At 52.2% G+C, this 17209-nt stretch overlaps 1 protein-coding gene across 2 annotated transcripts; it reads left to right on the top strand.

The window, feature by feature from the left end:
- The first annotated feature begins 403 nt into the window (after positions 1-403).
- Positions 404-17150, top strand: CTC1 (CST telomere replication complex component 1). Of its 2 annotated transcripts, none has more exons than XM_066364828.1 (23): positions 404-510; positions 4126-4289; positions 5924-6161; positions 6306-6517; positions 7475-7628; positions 8584-8874; positions 8949-9077; positions 9605-9837; positions 9954-10131; positions 10224-10424; positions 11224-11350; positions 11933-12047; positions 12183-12510; positions 12597-12686; positions 12937-13130; positions 14351-14439; positions 14537-14711; positions 15015-15092; positions 15524-15668; positions 15759-15823; positions 16053-16218; positions 16322-16445; positions 16603-17150. In XM_066364828.1, the coding sequence occupies exons 1-23, from the start codon at positions 478-480 to the stop codon at positions 16740-16742; spliced, it is 3669 nt and encodes a 1222-aa protein (XP_066220925.1). In that variant the 5' UTR covers positions 404-477; the 3' UTR covers positions 16743-17150. The 2 variants fall into 2 exon arrangements, with proteins under 2 accessions (XP_066220925.1, XP_066220924.1); XM_066364827.1 differs by having other exon boundaries at positions 7472-7628.
- Positions 17151-17209: the final 59 nt, after the last annotated feature.

Below are 17209 nucleotides of genomic sequence, written 5' to 3'. Positions count from 1 at the left end.
TGTAAGTTTTTCAACTCCTTTGGGAATAATAAGCACTGTTCTAGGCACCAGAATACAACATAAATAGGATAACTTCTAGGTACTCACACCCAAATGGGGGAAACAGTTAAATAATTACAGCAATGTATGAATGATGTACTCTGGCTGCATTAAGGTGGAAACATTTCTCTCTGCTTGGCGAGATCAGGTAAATCTAAAGATGCTATAAGTTACCTACCAGGCCCTCTGTGTTTAAGATCCTGAGCTCCCAACCCCATCCCAGGGATGCCAAACAGGTTGTTACTGAGCAAGGGCGACGGGGTACCTCAGTACAGGGAAAAGGTGGGACTAGCACAGAGTTCCTGAGGATGCTGGGAGGGGAGGAGCCGGGGGTGGAGCCGAGAACGCGCCTTCTGATGACGGCACAGACCCGCCCTCCCGGGAGCTCACCAGCTAACGGCGGTTTGCTCCCCTACCTGGGCAAAGCCTCCGGCGGTCATGGCGGCTTGCCCTGCGCAGGCTCTTGGCTCCGTGAGTGCAGTTTTCCGTCCCTCCCCCTTTTTTCTCTTGTCTGTCCCGGATGTTTTCTTTCTTTTCCTGTTCCCCCCATCTTGCCTCTTTGCCTCCCAGACTTGGCTGGCCGCGCCCGGGCGAGGGGAAGCTTGTGAGGCTGCTCGTCTTCCTCCTCTCACCGGTTCTGCGGATATATCTATTCCTTCATTCCTGTGGCGTCTGCTGTGATCGCCAAACACGTTTCGGTCCCCTCCCTAGGCTTCAAGCCCGGTGTGAAGCCAGGTGCAGAGTAACGGCGAAGTGTGCGCTGCGGGTTCTTGGGGAGACCCCTGACGCAGCTGTCTGAGCGTCAGGAAGAGCCTTGGAGACCCAAAGTGCGTGTGAAGAGTTAGCAAAGCAAAAAGAAAAGAGAAAAAAGAAAAGCACCGAAGGAGGTTTCAGGGCGGAGGCAAATACATGCTTAAAGACACGAGGTGGAGAGGTGGCTTTGAAAAACTCCAGTTCAATTGAGTGGTGGTTGAGGGGTCAGAGCTGACAGTCTTGTAAGTCTTGCTAAGCAGCGACTTGAACCTGAGGGCGACTGGGAGTTATTAAGGGTTTTACACGGGCACTTGAATGGATGACACTTGTGTTTTCAATTCCTGAGGTAGCAGTGTAGAGAATGAACTAGAGAGGACCAGTTAGAAGACTGTGGTTGAAATGTAATGAGAGAGGAGGTTGATCCCGACCAAGGCAGCAATGCTGAGGTACCAGAGGTGAAGGCAAAGTGAGAGAAATATATACAGTGTGTCTGTAAAGTCATGGTGCACTTTTGACCGGTCACAGGAAAGCAACAAAAGATGATAGAAATGTGAAATCTACACCAAATAAAAGGAAAACCCTCCCAGTTTCTGTAGGATGATGTGGCAGCATGTGCGCATGCGCAGATGATGACGTAACACCGTGTATACAGTGGAGCAGCCAGTCGAGATGTGGACGGTAGGGAGGAAAGTTCAGTGTGTTCTGTGGCTCGCTAAATTCAAATCCGTGACCAAAGTGCAACGTGAATATTGGCGCCTTTATAACAAAGTGCCACCACATAGGAATAACATTACTCGGTGGGATAAGCAGTTGAAGGAAACCGGCAGTTTGGTGGAGAAACCCCGTTCTGGTAGGCCATCAGTCAGTGACGAGTCTGTAGAAGTTATACGGGATAGCTACCTAAGGAGCCCTAAAAAGTCTGTGTGTAAGCCCACATAGAACTGCACTGAATAGGTATGAAACTGGGAGAGTTTTCCTTTTATTTGGTGCAGATTTCACATTTCTATGGTCTTTTGTTGCTTTCCTGTGACCGGTCAAAAGTGCACCATGACTTAACGGACACACTGTATATTAAGGAGATAGAATCTAAAGGATTTGGGTCTTGTGTAGGGTAAGGAAGTTAAGGAGGACTTCCAGGTTTCAGGGTAAAACTATCTACCAATAGCATCCAGTGGATGAGGTCATTGAGAAGAAAATACATAATGTTCTCTCTCCAACTTCAGCCTATATCAATATCAATTCGGGGAGCTTATTTAAAATACAAACGGGCCCTGGCCGGTTGGCTCAGCGGTAGAGCGTCGGCCTAGCATGCGGAGGACCCGGGTTCGATTCCCGGCCAGGGCACACAGGAGAAGCGCCCATTTGCTTCTCCACCCCTCCACCGCGCTTTCCTCTCTGTCTCTCTCTTCCCCTCCCGCAGCCGAGGCTCCACTGGAGCAAAGATGGCCTGGGTGCTGGGGATGGCTCTGTGGCCTCTGCCTCAGGCGCTAGAGTGGCTCTGGTCACAACATGGCAACGCCCAGGATGGGCAGATTATCGCCCCCCTGGTGGGCAGAGCATCGCCCCATGGTGGGCGTGCCGGGTGGATCCCGGTCGGGCGCATGCGGGAGTCTGTCTGACTGTCTCTCCCCGTTTCCAGCTTCAGGAAAAAAATAAAAAAAATAAAAATAAAATACAAACGGTACCCCATCCCTTCTGATTCAGCAGATGGGAGCACCTAAAAATCACCTGATTTTTAATAAAACTGATGATTCTGAGGTACCACTTTGAGGAATGGCCGTGTTCAATGTGCCAAGCAATTGACAGGCTTTCCGAGGAATAGGGGCTAAAAGGGAAAAAAAAGGCAACCAGAGAGGAACACAGAAAGGATGAGAATGAGAGACTGAGCTTTGTTGATGTTGGTGGGCAATTCTGATGATGACCTGGTCCAGTTCTGACAACCCTGACCATGAATGAGAGTGGCTTAAGTGAAAGTCAATGGTAGAGCTGTCCACAAGGACTCTGAAGTCATCTCGAACTTGAAGACTGGTGTTTGCTAAAGATTAGCAATGTGGAGGAATCTGTTGGAATTATGAAATAAAGTTGCCTAGCACGGGAAGTAGGACAAGCTGGTCCCACACCCTAGAGTTATCTACATATAGAGGCAACTGTGTGTTCAGAATCTGTGGCAAGTATAGGAAGCTGGTTCATATGCTCCTTAGGAAGCCCACATCTTAGCTAAAAAGACAGAACAGGCCCTGGCTGGTTGGCTCAGTGGTAGAACATCAGCCTGGCGTGCAGAAGTCCCGGGTTCGATTCCCAGCCAGGGCACACAGGAGAAGCACCCATCTGCTTCTCCACCCCTCCCCCTCTCCTTCCTCTCTGTCTCTCTCTTCCCCTCCCGCAGCCAAGGCTCCATTGGAGCAAAGATGGCCCGGGCACTGAGGATGGCTCTGTGGCCTCTGCCTCAGGCGCTAGGATGGCTCTGGATGCAGCCAAGCGACGCCCCCTGGTGGGCGTGCCAGGTGGATCCCCGTTGGGCGCATACGGGAGTCTGTCTGACTGCCTCCCCGTTTCCAGCTTCAGAAAAATGCAAAAAAAAAAAAAGACAGAACAGGAAATAAGTTCAATGGGATTGTATTAAATATGTATTTAGCTTATGGGAACTCAAATGTGTAGATGACTAAAAAATTGTATGATAAAAAATTATATTCTACCTATGTTCTTTTTTTTAAAATTTATTGATTTTAGAGAGAAGAGAGAAAAAGGAGGAGGGGAGGAGTGGGAAGCATCAACTCAGAGTAGTTGCTTCTCATATGTGCCTTGACTGGGCAAGCCTGGGGTTTCAAGTTACTGACCTCAGTGTTCCAGGCTGACACTTTATCTACTGTGCCACCACAGGTCAGACCTACCTATTTCCTTTTTATGTACTGTTCATTATTAGGCACATTTCCATTTTTGTGTATTTTACTATACAGCACTATACTCTATCCTTTATGAACAATCTAAAGAATTTTTTTTTCAAGGGTGATTTTGACCAATCTTTTTTTTCAACTTGCTGATGGTCAGAGAAGGGTTCAGAGAGAAATATATATATTCTGGTTGAGCACTGAGGTTGGTGCAGGTTTGTGAGAGAAGGAGACAAGACCAAAGCTGGATGGCCACCTGTCTGCGTTGATTGTATAGCTGGATGCAAGACTTCTAAGGTTTCTTGAAGCTCTACACTTCTTTACATTTCCTCTTCATTTATATGCCCTCTTAATTTTTGTTGTTGTTATTATTCCTTTATTCTTCCCAAAATCTCCATCATGGGCAGAATTGTCAGGATATTTTAACTAAATTCACTTTCCTCAGGAGCAAACCTGGCTTGAGGCTGCCCAGGCCTTCATCCAAGAGACCCTGTGTCCTGCTGGCGAAGAGCCTGACGTCCGGTTGACTCAGCAAGTAATTGACTGTGTGAAGACTACCTGGTTGACCCAGGGAGGAAACCAGGGTTTCACACTGCCCCTCAGCTACAGGTTAGGAGAGCTGGGGCTCAGGCGGAAGTTCAGTTTGGATTTGAAAGGGAAGGACCTGAGAAGAAGAGGGGAAAGTTGCTAAGGGGAGGAAAAAGTGGTGTACACGCAGCCTCCTTCTGTCAGATTTATCCATTCCCCGTCAAGCTGCTGCGCCTTTCCCATAGTTCTCCAGAATTGCCTGGTCAAGTTTAGAAACAAGGAAAGATAGGAAAAAGATGAGGAGAAGACTGAAAGAAAATTTGGAGAACTCTCAGTGGGGAGAGAAGCTGCTACGATTTTATGTTGTGCATTAGGAAACTAAGATTCACCAAGTGCAGGTAGTTGTGCTTAAGAAGACCTGAGTTTGACTGACTGGCAGTAGCACAGTGGATCGAGTGTCCACCTGGAACACTCAGTTCCCAGGTTCAAAACCCCGAGGTCGGCCCTGGCCGGTTTGCTCAGTGGTAGAGCGTTGGCCTGGCGTGCAGAAGTCCCGGGTTTGATTCCTGGCCAGGGCACACAGGAGAAGCGCCCATCTGCTTCTCCACCCCTCCCCCTCTCCTTCCTCTCTGTCTCTCTCTTCCCCTCCCGCAGCGAGGCTCCATTGGAGCAAAGATGGCCCAGGCGCTGGGGATGGCTCCTTGGCCTCTGCCCCAGGCGCTAGAGTGGCTCTGGTCGCAACAGAGCGACGCCCCGGAGGGGCAGAGCATCGCCCCCTGGTAGGCGTGCCGGGTGGATCCCGGTTGGGCGCATGCAGGAGTCTGTCTGACTGTCTCTCCCCGTTTCCAGCTTCAGGAAAAAAACAAAAAAACAAAAAAAAACCCCGAGGTTTCCAACTTAAGCATAGGGGCACTGGTTGAGCATGGAATAATTCACATGATCTCGTGGTTACTGGCTTGAGCCCAAAGGTTGGTCACTTGAACCCACAGTCTCTGGCTTGAGCAAGGAGTCACTGGCTCAGCTTGAAGCCCCCTCCTTCCCCCTGCCATCAAGGCATGTATGAGAAGCAATCAATGAACTGAAGTGCCACGATATGGGTTGATGCTTCTCATCTCTCTCCCTTCCTATCTCTCTCTCTCTCTCTCAAAAAAAAAAAAAAAAAAGATAAAATAAAATTGAACCAGAATGTAATTTTTTTTTAATTTAGTGAGAGGAGGGGAGGCAGAGACAGACTCCCACATGTGCCCTGACCAATGGATCTCAGCTGGGATCAATCCCGCAAGCCCACTAGGGGGCAATGCTCTGCCCATCTGGGGCCCTTGCTGCGTTGCAACTTTAGCCATTTTTTAGTGCCTCAGGCAGAGACCATGGAGCCATCCTCAGGGCCTGGGGCTAACTTGCTCCAATTGAGCCATGGCTGCTGGAGGGGAGGAGAAGAGAGAGAGAGAGAGAAATGAGAGGGGGAGGGGTAGAGAAGCAGATATGTGCTTCTCCTGTGTGCCCTGACCAGGAATCGAACCTGAGACATCCACATGCCAGGCCGAAGCTCTACCACTGAGCCAACCTTGTCAGGGCCCATGCTCAATCTGGCAACCCTGCACTCAAGTCAGCAACCTTAGAGTTTCGAACGTGGGTCCTCAGCGTCCATCAGCATTGAGGATAACTTCCTAGGCTTGGACACAGCTTTACAAGATGTTGCTCCCTTCATTCTGCAGATTTGTCTCAGTACGGGACCTCAGGAGCCACCAGCGCCCCCCATGCTGCAGCCACCTGTCCTGGAGTAGTACTGAGTACCAGGCATGGGCCCAAGAGGCTGGACTAAGTGGTCTGCCCCTGCCCCGAGAGCAGCTGTTACTTTTAGGGACACTAACAGACCTGTTAGAGGACTTGGAGCAAGAGTGCAGGAACGGGAGCCTCTATGTGAGAGATAACACTGGAGTCCTGGACTGTGAGGTGAGTAGGAAGGGGAGACAGATGTCTTAGATTCTAACAAAAATAGTGTCTAGGGAGTGAGGTAAGTAAGTCTCAGGCACGAAGGTGGAGGTCGGTGAATAGGTGCTGGGACCCTGATTAACCCTTGATTTTGGTCTTTTCTAGCTTATAGATCTGGATCTTTCTTGGTTGGGCCATCTCTTTCTGTTCCCGAGTTGGAGTTACCTGCCTCCTGCCAGGTGGAATTGCTCAGGGCGAGGGCACTTGGAGCTGTGGAGTGTCCCCGTACCAGTGTTTCCCTTGGCCGGCAGCCCTGGCCCTCCCAGCCCTCTCTCTGTTCTCTACCCGGAGGCCGCTTGCCGCCTGCTCGGGCACAGGTAGCCCTTCCCTCCAGGGGCTCAGCACGGGGACACTGGGAGGCTGTTGGGGGGCAGTGGAAGGAAGGAGAGAAAGGTACTGAGAGTAATACGGATGGAGTGCTCCCAATCAAGGAACAGTATGGCCACTTTTATCTTTGGAATACCTATGAAAACATGGAAATTTCACATCACCATTGGATTATTCTTTTTTTGTGTGTGATAGAGACGGAGAGAGACAGAGAGGGACAGATAGGGACAGACAGGCAGGAAGGGAGAGAGATGAGAAGCATCAATTCTTCATTGCAGTACTTTAGTTGTTCATTGATTGCTCTCTCATACGTGCCTTGACCAGGGGGGCTACAGCAGACCGAGTGACCCCTTGCTCAAGCCAGCGACCTTGGGTTCAAGCTAGTGAGCCTTGCTCAAACCAGATGAGCCCGCACTCAAACCGGTGACCTCAGGGTTTCAGACCTGGGTCTTCCATATCCCAGTCCAACGCTCTATTCCCTGCACCACCGCCTGGTCAGGCTATTTATTTATTTATTTTTGAGAGACGTAGAGAGACAGACAGAAAGGGAGAGAGATGAAAAGCATCAATCATAGTTGTGGCACTTTAGTTGTTCATTGATTGCTTTCTCATATGTGCCTTAACTGGGGGGCGCCAGCCAAGCCAGTGACCCTTTGCTCAAGCCAGCAACCTTGGGCTCAAGCCAGTGACCGTGGGTCATGTTAGTGAACCTATGCTCAAGCTGGCAACCCCATGCTCAAGCTGCTGAGCCTGTGCTCAACCCAGAGTGACCTTGGGGTTTCAAACCTGGGTCTTTAGCCTCCCAAATCGACACTCTGTGCACTGCGCCACCACCTGGTCAGGCACTATTAGATTACAGTATTCTTTACAGAGAAGGGAAGACATTTGTAGGGGAAAAGAAGAGAAATAACGACTTCTTCCTTTCTTCCTTCTACTACCTTTAGCAGCAAGCCCAGAGTTGTGCATCCAAACCTGGCTGGGAAGCTGGTTCGACTGAGTGCTCTTGTGAAAAGTCAAAAGAAAGCTTACTTCGTCTTGTCTCTTTGTGAACCATCCCCGGCTGGCAGCCACGCTGGTAGCCACGTATCCATCATTGTGCAGGTGAGGATTAGGGTCAGCTTGGGCGTAGAGATGCGGGAGAGGTGTCAGAGCTTTTACTAGGAAAGAGAACATCTCCAGCTGGGGAGAGGAGTTTTCCTGAACAGTTTATGTTGAGGGAAAATTCCAGATAACGTCATTCCTGTGTACAGGAGGTAGGAACTTTTCTGCTCTGCAAGTCATTTGAGTGGCAAACGTGTATTCTTTTGTCTACTTGATCATTCATGGTCCCATATTATTACTTGGGTTTGTGTCTGTGTCCCTGTGGTTTAAAATATGTTGGAGAGGAGAGAACAGTCAGCTGTACTTCCCTTAACATCTGTCCTAAAACTGGAGACCTATGTGCACGGTGCTTATTGATTAAGTAAATGGCAGTTATTGAATGGCATAGGGTGGGATGGGAAAATGCAAAAATGATGTGATTTTCTGACTGGAATATGTATGTATTTGGAAGGAGGTTTTAGGATTATGTATTTGTAAGGAAGTTTGTACCTTGGGGGAGAGGTTAGGAAACATTTGGCATCTCCTACAAGAGGAGAGATCATGAAAGTTTTATGGCTTAATACTGACACTGCTCACAAAAATTAGGGGATATTTTATCGCTTCATATTCATTTTTAAATATCCCCTAATTTTTGTGAGCAGTATTCTTGGTGCCCTAGCCGAATGGCTCGGTTGGTTAGAGCATCGTCCTGAAGCACAGAGGTTGCCAGTTCTATCCCCAGTCAGGACACATACAGGAACAGATCAATGTTCCTCTTGCTCTCTCTCTCTTCCTCTCTCTAAAATAAACATTATTAAAAAACAAGATTGACTTGGCAAACAAGGAGGATGAAGCAAGGAAAGCTCATGAGGAGCAGGTCTTGGAGGTCAGATCATGATGGAAAGAGCCTCTGGCCAGAGGATCACTTTGTGAGAAGTGTCTCATGTACCATGTTGCCCGCCTCTGCACAAGCCAGGTCCCTGCCCAGCTGGTGTGGCACCGAGCTCTTCAGCCTGGTAGGGCCTATGTGCTGACGAAGCTGCGAGTATCCCGGATTGCTGGTTACCATTACCGTGTCTGGACGACCGGTCCCTCTTCTCAGCTGTTGCCGCTGAAACCAGAATGTGTGCGCGAGCTGGACCTGGGACTGGAGCTTGGTGGGCCCCTCTTGGAGGCTGACCCCAAGCCACTCCCCAGGACAAGCAATGTCCCAGACAGGAAGGACCAAAAAGGTCTTGTCCGGGACTCTAGACTCCTGTCATACCAGGTGAGCATAAGGGAAAGATCCTGGAGTTGGAGGGGCAGGAAATGTGGGGATTTGCTGACCTTTGACCTCTGCAGGGCACGGTCACTGGCGTGCTGAACCAGCCTGCTGGCATCTATGAGCTCGATGGGCAGCTGGGGCTGTGCCTTTCCTACCAGCAGTTCCAGGGCCTCAGGCGGGTGATGCGGCCCGGAGTCCGCCTGGAGGTACGTGTGGGGGCGCGGCGACAGGGGGGCGCTTCTCAGGGGCTCCTCTTACCTTCACAGACCGGTAACCTTCACAGCAGGGTTGGAACCTTTGCAGCGAAAATAGGAAAATAGTCAGTGTGCATTGGGGGTGGACTGGGCATGTACGGGCACAGACTAGAGGCTGGGAGCACAGGGAGGAAGGGTTGGGACCGGAGCATCTTCCTCGCGGAAGGGTCTTCCACCTGGAGGCGGAGATGCTGGCCCTGACGCTCAGGGCAGTAAGGGCCACAGTGATGTCAGGCTCACCTCGCCGCGCCAGCCAGGAGCGTCTGGCCCACAGGAAGCCTGCTGGGCCTTTGGGAAATGAACTTCCCCAGGGATGGCGGGTTGTGATGGAAGGCGAGGTGTGGAGGCTGAGAGGAAGTCACCTGTGTAGGAGAAGCTGGGTTTCTCTGGGAACGCAGCTGGGGAAAGGTGCAGCAAACTCCGGGTGGGAGCACTGCGCGGACCTCACCTCTGTGTTCCCACTGTCTCCGCCCTCCCAGCTCCAGGATGTCCACCTGCTGCAGTCGGTGGGGGGAGGGGCCACAAGGCCGATGCTTGCTCCTTGTCTCCGCGGTGCTGTTCTGCTTCGGGGCTTCTCTCCAAGGAAGCCGGAGACTCAGTCCTCCCTGCAAGCCCTGGGGGCCTCCCTGTATGAGCAGCTGATATGGGAGCAGCAGTTAGGACTGCCTCTCTACCTGTGGGCTACCAAGGCGCTGGAGGAGCTGGCCCGCAAGTGAGGAGGACGTGGGGCCGCAGGGTGGCTGCGGGAGTGCGACACGTCCTCCGTAAGGGCAGCGGGACCCCGGAAGGGGCAGGGTCTGGGGGTGCTGACCGCACTTCTTCCCCAAGGCTGTGTCCCCACGTGCTAAGACACCGCCACCTGCTGCAGCACTCGTCGCCTGGGAACCCCAGCCTGGGCCTCCAGCTCCTGGCTCCTGCCCTGGACGTCTTGGCTCCTCCACGCATCCCCAGTCGCGATGCACAAAGGGAGATCCTGGAAGAGCCGCATCGCTGTCCTCTGCAGAAGGTCTGAGGATGTGGGGAATGATGGCTGGCAGGGCTGATGTGTGAGGCGGGGACACATGGGATGCCGGTCTGATGGTCCTTCTTTCCCGACAGTACACTCGGCTGCAAACTCCTTGCTCCTTCCCCACTCTGGCCACGCTGACAGAGGAAGGACAGGGCAGGGCCTGGGCCTCCTTTGACCCTAAGACCCTTCTGCCCTTCCCAGAGGTTTCTCACCTGACCAGCTGCCAACTCAACCAGCGCCTGGCCTGGTCCTGGCTCTGTGTGCTGCCCTCCACCTTCCGGCCAGCCCAGGTGCGTGGGCTCCGGCGGGGCTTGGGCACTTCCTCTTCTGCATCCTCACTTGTCATTTTGACTGACTAGCCTTTTTTTTTTTTTTTTTTTTTTGAGACAGAGAGAGAGAGAGAGAGGGAGTGTCAGAGAGAGGGATAGACAGACAGGAATGGAGAGATAAGAAGCATCAATCATTAGTATTTCATTGCGCATTGCAACACTTTAGTTGTTCATTGATTGCTTTCTCATATGTGCCTTGACCGCTGGCCTGCAGCAGACCGAGTAACCCCTTGCTCGAGCCAGTGACCTTGGGCTCAAGCTGGTGAGCTTTTGCTCAAACCAGATGAGCCCGTGTTCAAGCTGGTGACCTCAGGGTCTTGAACCTGGGTCCTCCGCAACCCAGTTCAACGCTCTATCCACTGCGCCACCGGCTGACTAGCCTTCTAACTAGACTGCCCCCTCCCTGCAGCAACTAGAAAGAGCTACCGGTAGGTAAAATGTACTTGCATTACAAAACTCTCTTGCTTTAAGTCCTTTTCTTGTTTCTCCCAGTGCACGGAAAGTAAAACTTAAGCTTCCACTAGATCTGACAAGTTCCTTTAACCTCGATCTGAATATTTCCTCTGCTACTACCATATATGTGAATGTATGTGTGTTTTTTTCACATCTGTCCTCTGAATATAAGTTCTTTGAGGTCAGAGACCATGTCTTTTATTTTTCTCATTACTTTCTAGATAACATGTAACAGTACCTGGCACATAATAGATGCTCAATATTTGCTGAATAAATACTTCACCCCTTGGCTTTCATCTCCCTGCAGGTTCTACTGGGGGTTCTGGTGGCTTCATCTCGTAAAGGTCATCTGCAACTCCGAGACCAGAGTGGTTCTGTACCCTGCCTACTCCTGAACGAGCCCTCCCGGCCCCTCAGTGACCCCCGGCTCATAGGTTTGGAGTTCAGAAGTGGAGAGGAGGTGGCAGTGCAGCCGAGGGCCTCAGAGCAGGGGTCTGGGGGCGGCCCTGCAGGGCTTTTCTAGGGACTGCGGTGGCACACATGGACCGAGTTTGGGGAGGAGGCCGGGAGACAGGCACTGCCAGGCAGAGAGAAGGAGGAGGGGTCTCCTGGCCAGACCGCGGTCCCGCACCTGGCGGCCCCCACAGCGCCCGACGTGCACGCAGGGTGGCAGCTCCTACACCCTGCAGTCTTCATTCTGAAGAAGAATGGTCTTATTTGGACTTAATCAGATTTGTAGACAGAAAAGTCCTGGGAAACAAAGTTTTCTTGGATCTAGTCATAGGTGTTTTACGGATTTGTGAGAAAGTAGAATCGAGACTTTTCAGCCTAGGAGGCCAGGGGTGGGATCGGACAAGTGGGTGCAATGGTTTTCCCCTTAGAGAGCTCACCCCCTTAGATGGGGCTCAGGTCGGGCCTAGGTTGGGCCTCAGGGCCTGCAGGGTGGTCTTGGTCCACTTCACTTCCCATTCCCCGGTTCTGTCCTCCTGCCAAAATAGGAAACTTCTTTCCTGTAGGCTGCTTGGTGCGGGCAGAGAGGTTCCAGGTGGTCGTAGAGAGGCGTGTCAGAAGCAACTTTCCTTCCTGGAAGGAGCTGAGCATAGCAGGCTTCATCCAGAAGCAGTGGGCCAGGTTGGCTTCCTGGGGTAGTAGCTGTTCTCTGAGCCTCGGAGGGAAAGGGGAAGGGCCCGGGCAGGTGTTAGAGCGCGGGAGCCCACACACTCAATGCTGGATCGCTAAGAAACCTATTCCTGTCTCTCCCCACAGAGTCTCTGTGCAGTTCTTTCTGGCCGATGCCCTGGTCCTGTCTGTGCCCCGACCCTTCCTTCACCCAGGCACCCCCTCAACACCTGCTCGGACAGAGCCTGCCCTCCCCAACGCCCCCTCCTTAGGACAGAGCCGGCTGTTCTTGCTGTCCCACAAGGAGGCACTGATGAAGAGGAACTTCTGTGTCCCCCCAGGAGCCAGTCCGAAGGTGCCCAAGCCCACCCTCAGTTTCTGCATAACAGCGAGCTGGCTTGGGGGTACCCAGAGGAAGGAGGGCACTGGATGGGGCCCAGCCGAGCTCAGGGGAGATGAGAACCTGGAGCAGAAGGTAAGCTGAGGCTGCAAGGGCCTGGACTCGGCCTGGGCCCCTCGCTCCTGTCTGGAACCCCACGACCCTGCTCTCCTTCCTCGCAGGTTCTCCTCATCTTTCTTGGCTCCTCCATCCGCTGGTTCGAATTCTTGCACCCGGGGCAAGTGTACCGACTCGTGGCTCCTGGTCCTCCCGTGAGCGCCCTATTCCATCATCCCCTGCCCCAGAAAGCTTTTCGGCTTGGGGTCTGGAGAGGAAGTGCAGTGCCTGGTCACTTCGAGGTCTCCTAGCGGAAGGGTGGGTCTAGATCGAGTAGGAGGTTCTCTGTTCTAGGTCGCTTTCTTCACCAGGCTCCAGAGAGGAAACCAAGTTGGGTCGTAGTATTTTTCGAACCTTCTTCTGGATCAGGACACACTGAGACACTGTCTTCTCGTTTCCTGGCAGACACCAATGCTGTTTGAGAAGAGTGGTTCATCCTGCATATCACAGCGTCCTCTGGAGTTGGCTGGCTGTACGTCTTGCCTCACTGTCCAGGATGAGTGGACCCTGGAACTTGAGAGCTCCCAGGACATCCCAGATGTGCCTCGTGTCAACAAGGCACTGTCTGAATCCTCGCTGACCGACCTGCTCAGTGACAAGTAAGTGTCCGCCAGCTCCTCCAGCTTGTTGGGCTGCTCTCTTCCTCCGCCGTGGTTGGGTTTGGTGAGCGGTGGTCACTTCTCTACTGCAGCGTGTTTCTTTCATGGGATTTAGCTCCTAGAGCCGTGATGGCGAACCATTTTATAAAAACCGCCCACTTTTGCAGTGCTGGTCAACCTGGTTGCTCCTGCCAGAGACTGGCCCACCATGAAAGCTGGACTGTCCAGGCAGGAGGGACCAGGTTGACCAGCACTGCAGAAGTGGGCGGTTTTTATAAAAAGGTTCACCATCATGGCCCTGAGGTGTCCTTGTGTTTCATACCTGATTTTCACCTGAGCATGTTCCTGTTTTGAACTGATCATGAGCAGGCTTTCTCACAATTCAGGGAAAGCTTTTAGTAATAAGAGGAAATATAAGAAACATTAAACTATAAGGACAAAAGCTGAAAGTGCCTTCCTTTAGTACAAGAAGTGGCATCAGGAACAACTATACTTTCCTCACATAAGCTTTTTGGGGTTGCTGCTAGTGTACATAAAAAAGCTACAAAGATATTTTACCCTGTATTAAACAAAATTCTACTGGATTGTATGTGTAATTTCTGGAGGGCCATGAGCTCCAGCATATAAAACTGCAGACAGTGAACTGCAAAGTGGATATTTAATTCTACTGATGTACTCCTTGGCCAGGCCTCTGGTTACAAGGTTGTAGAGGTCCTGAGTGATCTGCCACAACCCTGTTTTTCCCATAAGCCCTGTTATTTTCCTGTTATTTTCAGTGTGTGATTCAACACAGCATGAGATTTTCCAGAACCTTATAGATGACATTCTAGCAGATACTTTAGCTTCTGTCCTTGGACCTGACTCCATTCTCTGGCAACCTCTGTGCTTCGGGACGATGCTCTAGCCACCCTACCTACCCGACAGAGACAGGAAGGGAGAGGATTGAGAAGAATTCCCTGTGGCACCATAGTTGTTCATTGATTGCTTTTGCATGGCAGAGCGTCCACTTGCTCAGGCCAGCGACCTTGGGTCTCAAGCCAGTGACCATGAGTGACTATGACTCCATTCTCAATGCTGGTGAGCTCATGCTCAAGCCAGGGACCTTGGGGTTTTGAACCTGGGTCCTCTGCAGCCCAGTCTGATGCTCTACCCACTGTGCCACTGCCCGGTCAGGCTGCTTCCCATGCCTCCATTCTCACTGCACTTCTCTGACCCTTCAGCTTCACCGACTCCTTAGTGTCTTTCTCAGCTGAGATTCTGTCACGGACGCTGTGTGAGCCACTTCCAGTCCCTGTCTGGACAAAGCCTGGTAATGTGACAACTCCTTTGGGGGAAGGTACAGAATGGAGTGATTGGACCGAGTGATCCGGACGGAGAGCACTGACCCCTCCCCTTTGCTTCTGTAGGGAGCAGTGGGGCCCGGAGAGGCTGTGTGAAGGTAACTGTGGCTCTGGAGACCTCTGACCGTGAATTCCCCCCTCACTTAGACATCTACATCGAAGACCCGCACTTGCCTCCCCCACTAGGACTGCTTCCGGGAGCCCGGGTCTACTTTAACCAGCTGGAGAAAAGAGTTTCCAGGTGAAGATCTGTGCAGCTGGCCTTGCCGCTCCTCCCTACGCATGTGGGTGGTCCTTTTGAATGTTCACCGCTTCCTAACTAGGCTACACTGACACTTCCTTCTTGATACTATGTCAGTGTGTTATTCTGCAACTTACGCCCTCTGGCCTCATGAGATGTTCCAGACCAGTCCTTCCCCCAGTCTTCCTTCTGCTGTGATGGAGCCTGGGCCGGGGCATGTCCCTGGAGGGGCAGGGGTGCAAGCCTGCGCTGCAGTGCCAGCTCCAGCCTCAGTCTGACTTCCTTCTCCTCTTCTGCTTACAGGTCCCACAATGTTTACTGTTCATTCCGGTCATCCACTTATGTTCAGGTCCTGAGTTTTCCCCCGGAAACCAGAGTCAGGTCAGTGCCTCAGGCCCCGGTCCCCAAATTTCACAGCCTCGCATCTGCACCCCACACATGTTCTTCACTCTGGAATTATTGCCATAACTACAGTCTTTTCCAATCCCAGCAGAACATGTTGAGTCAGAGCCCCAAATAAAAAATGCCTAATAACTCACTTTACCCAGAAAGATTTAGTGTTTGAGATTCTTAAATAAAGGCTTGTCAGTCTAAAATGCAACTGTCTTTTCAGGGCTAACATCTTGGTTGTTCATGCCTGAGAAATAATTGATGACAGTTGGAGATCAGAATCAAAACGGGGAGCATGGGGCTTCCCGAAGAGCATGGAAGCCACCACTGTCCCCATCCCAGTGCCTGCTGAGTCCTCCCAGACACGTTGTGCCTCAGATCCCCTCTGACGATTTCCTGAGCCCTGTCTCTCTCTTTCTTAGTGACCCTCTGCCCCACATCTACCTGGCTGGACTGCTGCGGGCTGGCCGGGCCCCGTTCCGGGCCATGGCCTCCTGCCATATTGTTTCTGTCTTCAGCCTTCAGATCCTCTGGGTGTGTGCTCACTGTACCAGCCTCTTCATCCAGGTATGGGAGGGGACAAGCGGAACTGGGTGCCTGGTGCCAGAGGGAGGTGAGGGGACCAGAGGATTTTTTGAACCCCTTTCTTAATCGCAGGGAAGGTGTACTCATCTGGGTTCCACTTGCCCCACTCAGACCCCTGTGAGCCAGGCCAACATCAGGTGAGAGCAGTGGGTGCCTGTCACACCGTTGACTCCTCTATTGCATGATGTCTTCTGTGTGCTATCCCTGTGTTAACAGAACTTGCCTTGTGGGAATGGCTTTGATAAACATTTTTGAATGAGTGAGTGAGGGTCAGTGAGTTAAAGATGGAACAGTGGAGAGGGAGGCGTGGTGGGTTCTGGGGACTGGCACTAGGTTTGCTCGGGGACTTTCTCTGTCGCACCCCAGGCTCCTGGTGGAGGACGGCACTGCCGAGGCTGTGGTGACCTGTAGGAATCATCATGTGGCGGAAGCACTAGGGCTGTGTCCTAGTGAGTGGACCTCCCTGCTAGAGTTTGTCCGAGGGCCAGGAAAAGTGGCCCTGCAGTTTATGGGGCCTGGAGCCCAACCTGAGGTGAGATGTGGCTGGGAGCGGGGGCTCAGATACCCGGGCTCCTGAGGGTTTGGTAGAGGGCTTGGGAGTTGGAGTTCTGATTAATCCTAGTTTCCCTTTTTAGTCTTCAGCCAAGGCTGAGCCCTTGACCCGCTTCCTCCGGACACTTTGCACTAGTGTCTCTGTCCTCCGCCCTGTTGTGCTTTCTTTCGAGTGTGAGAAGAAACCCTCCAAGATCAGCCCTTCAGGTAAAGAGGGAAGGTGGGAGGGTGGAAGTTGAGGCAGATGGGTCCTGGGAGGAAAGCGGTGAGGGATTGACGGAGTTCCTGGAGTTGGGGAGGAGGAGGGTGGGTGAGGACTAAAAACCACATGCCCATGACATGTCTTTTCCTCTCCTTATCTCAGAGCCTCCCAGGCTACAGCGATTCCAGTGCGGGGAGCTCCCTCTCCTGACTCGGGTGAATCCCAGGATCCAGCTGTTGTGTCTGTCCATCCAGGAGCTCAAGCATTCCGGCTCCCTGGGGGCATCTGCGTCTGCCTGCTAACCGGAGCTGCGCCGTGGCCTGGAAGTTTCCCTGCCCTGCTGGAACACCTGAAGCCTGGGCCCAGCTTCTCCCATTTGTTGTGCCCCTTGCCTTGTGGGTGACTGAACTAGGACAGCAGACTCCTGTGTTCATGAACTGCCACCCTCCTGTGATTTCTCCTCCTTCATGTTCTTTCTGGTGCCAGCCTGCCTTGGGGAAATGGTAGGCATAGGCAAGTCATGGCGCTGCTGATATTTCCTCTGAGGTTGGGGACAAGGCACCTGCGCGCACAGTTGGCCCTGAGCACCTGGGTTCTGTCTTTGTGGTGGGAGCTAGAGGAACAAAAGACTTGCCCCTTGTAGGGGTGCTGGACAGGCCCCTTGGCCTGTAATAAAGCTCCAATGATGTCACACTTGTGCTATCTATGAGGGCCCAGGTCTCCTGACCTGGCAGCTGGCCCATCGTTTACCATCCTTTCTGCCCTGGTT

This window comes from Saccopteryx leptura, chromosome 2 (assembly GCF_036850995.1).
Source record: "Saccopteryx leptura isolate mSacLep1 chromosome 2, mSacLep1_pri_phased_curated, whole genome shotgun sequence".
NCBI classification, from domain to species: Eukaryota; Metazoa; Chordata; class Mammalia; order Chiroptera; family Emballonuridae; genus Saccopteryx; species Saccopteryx leptura.
The sequence above is the reverse complement of the archived record's forward strand: the minus strand, read 5'-3'. Positions and strand labels throughout refer to the sequence as shown.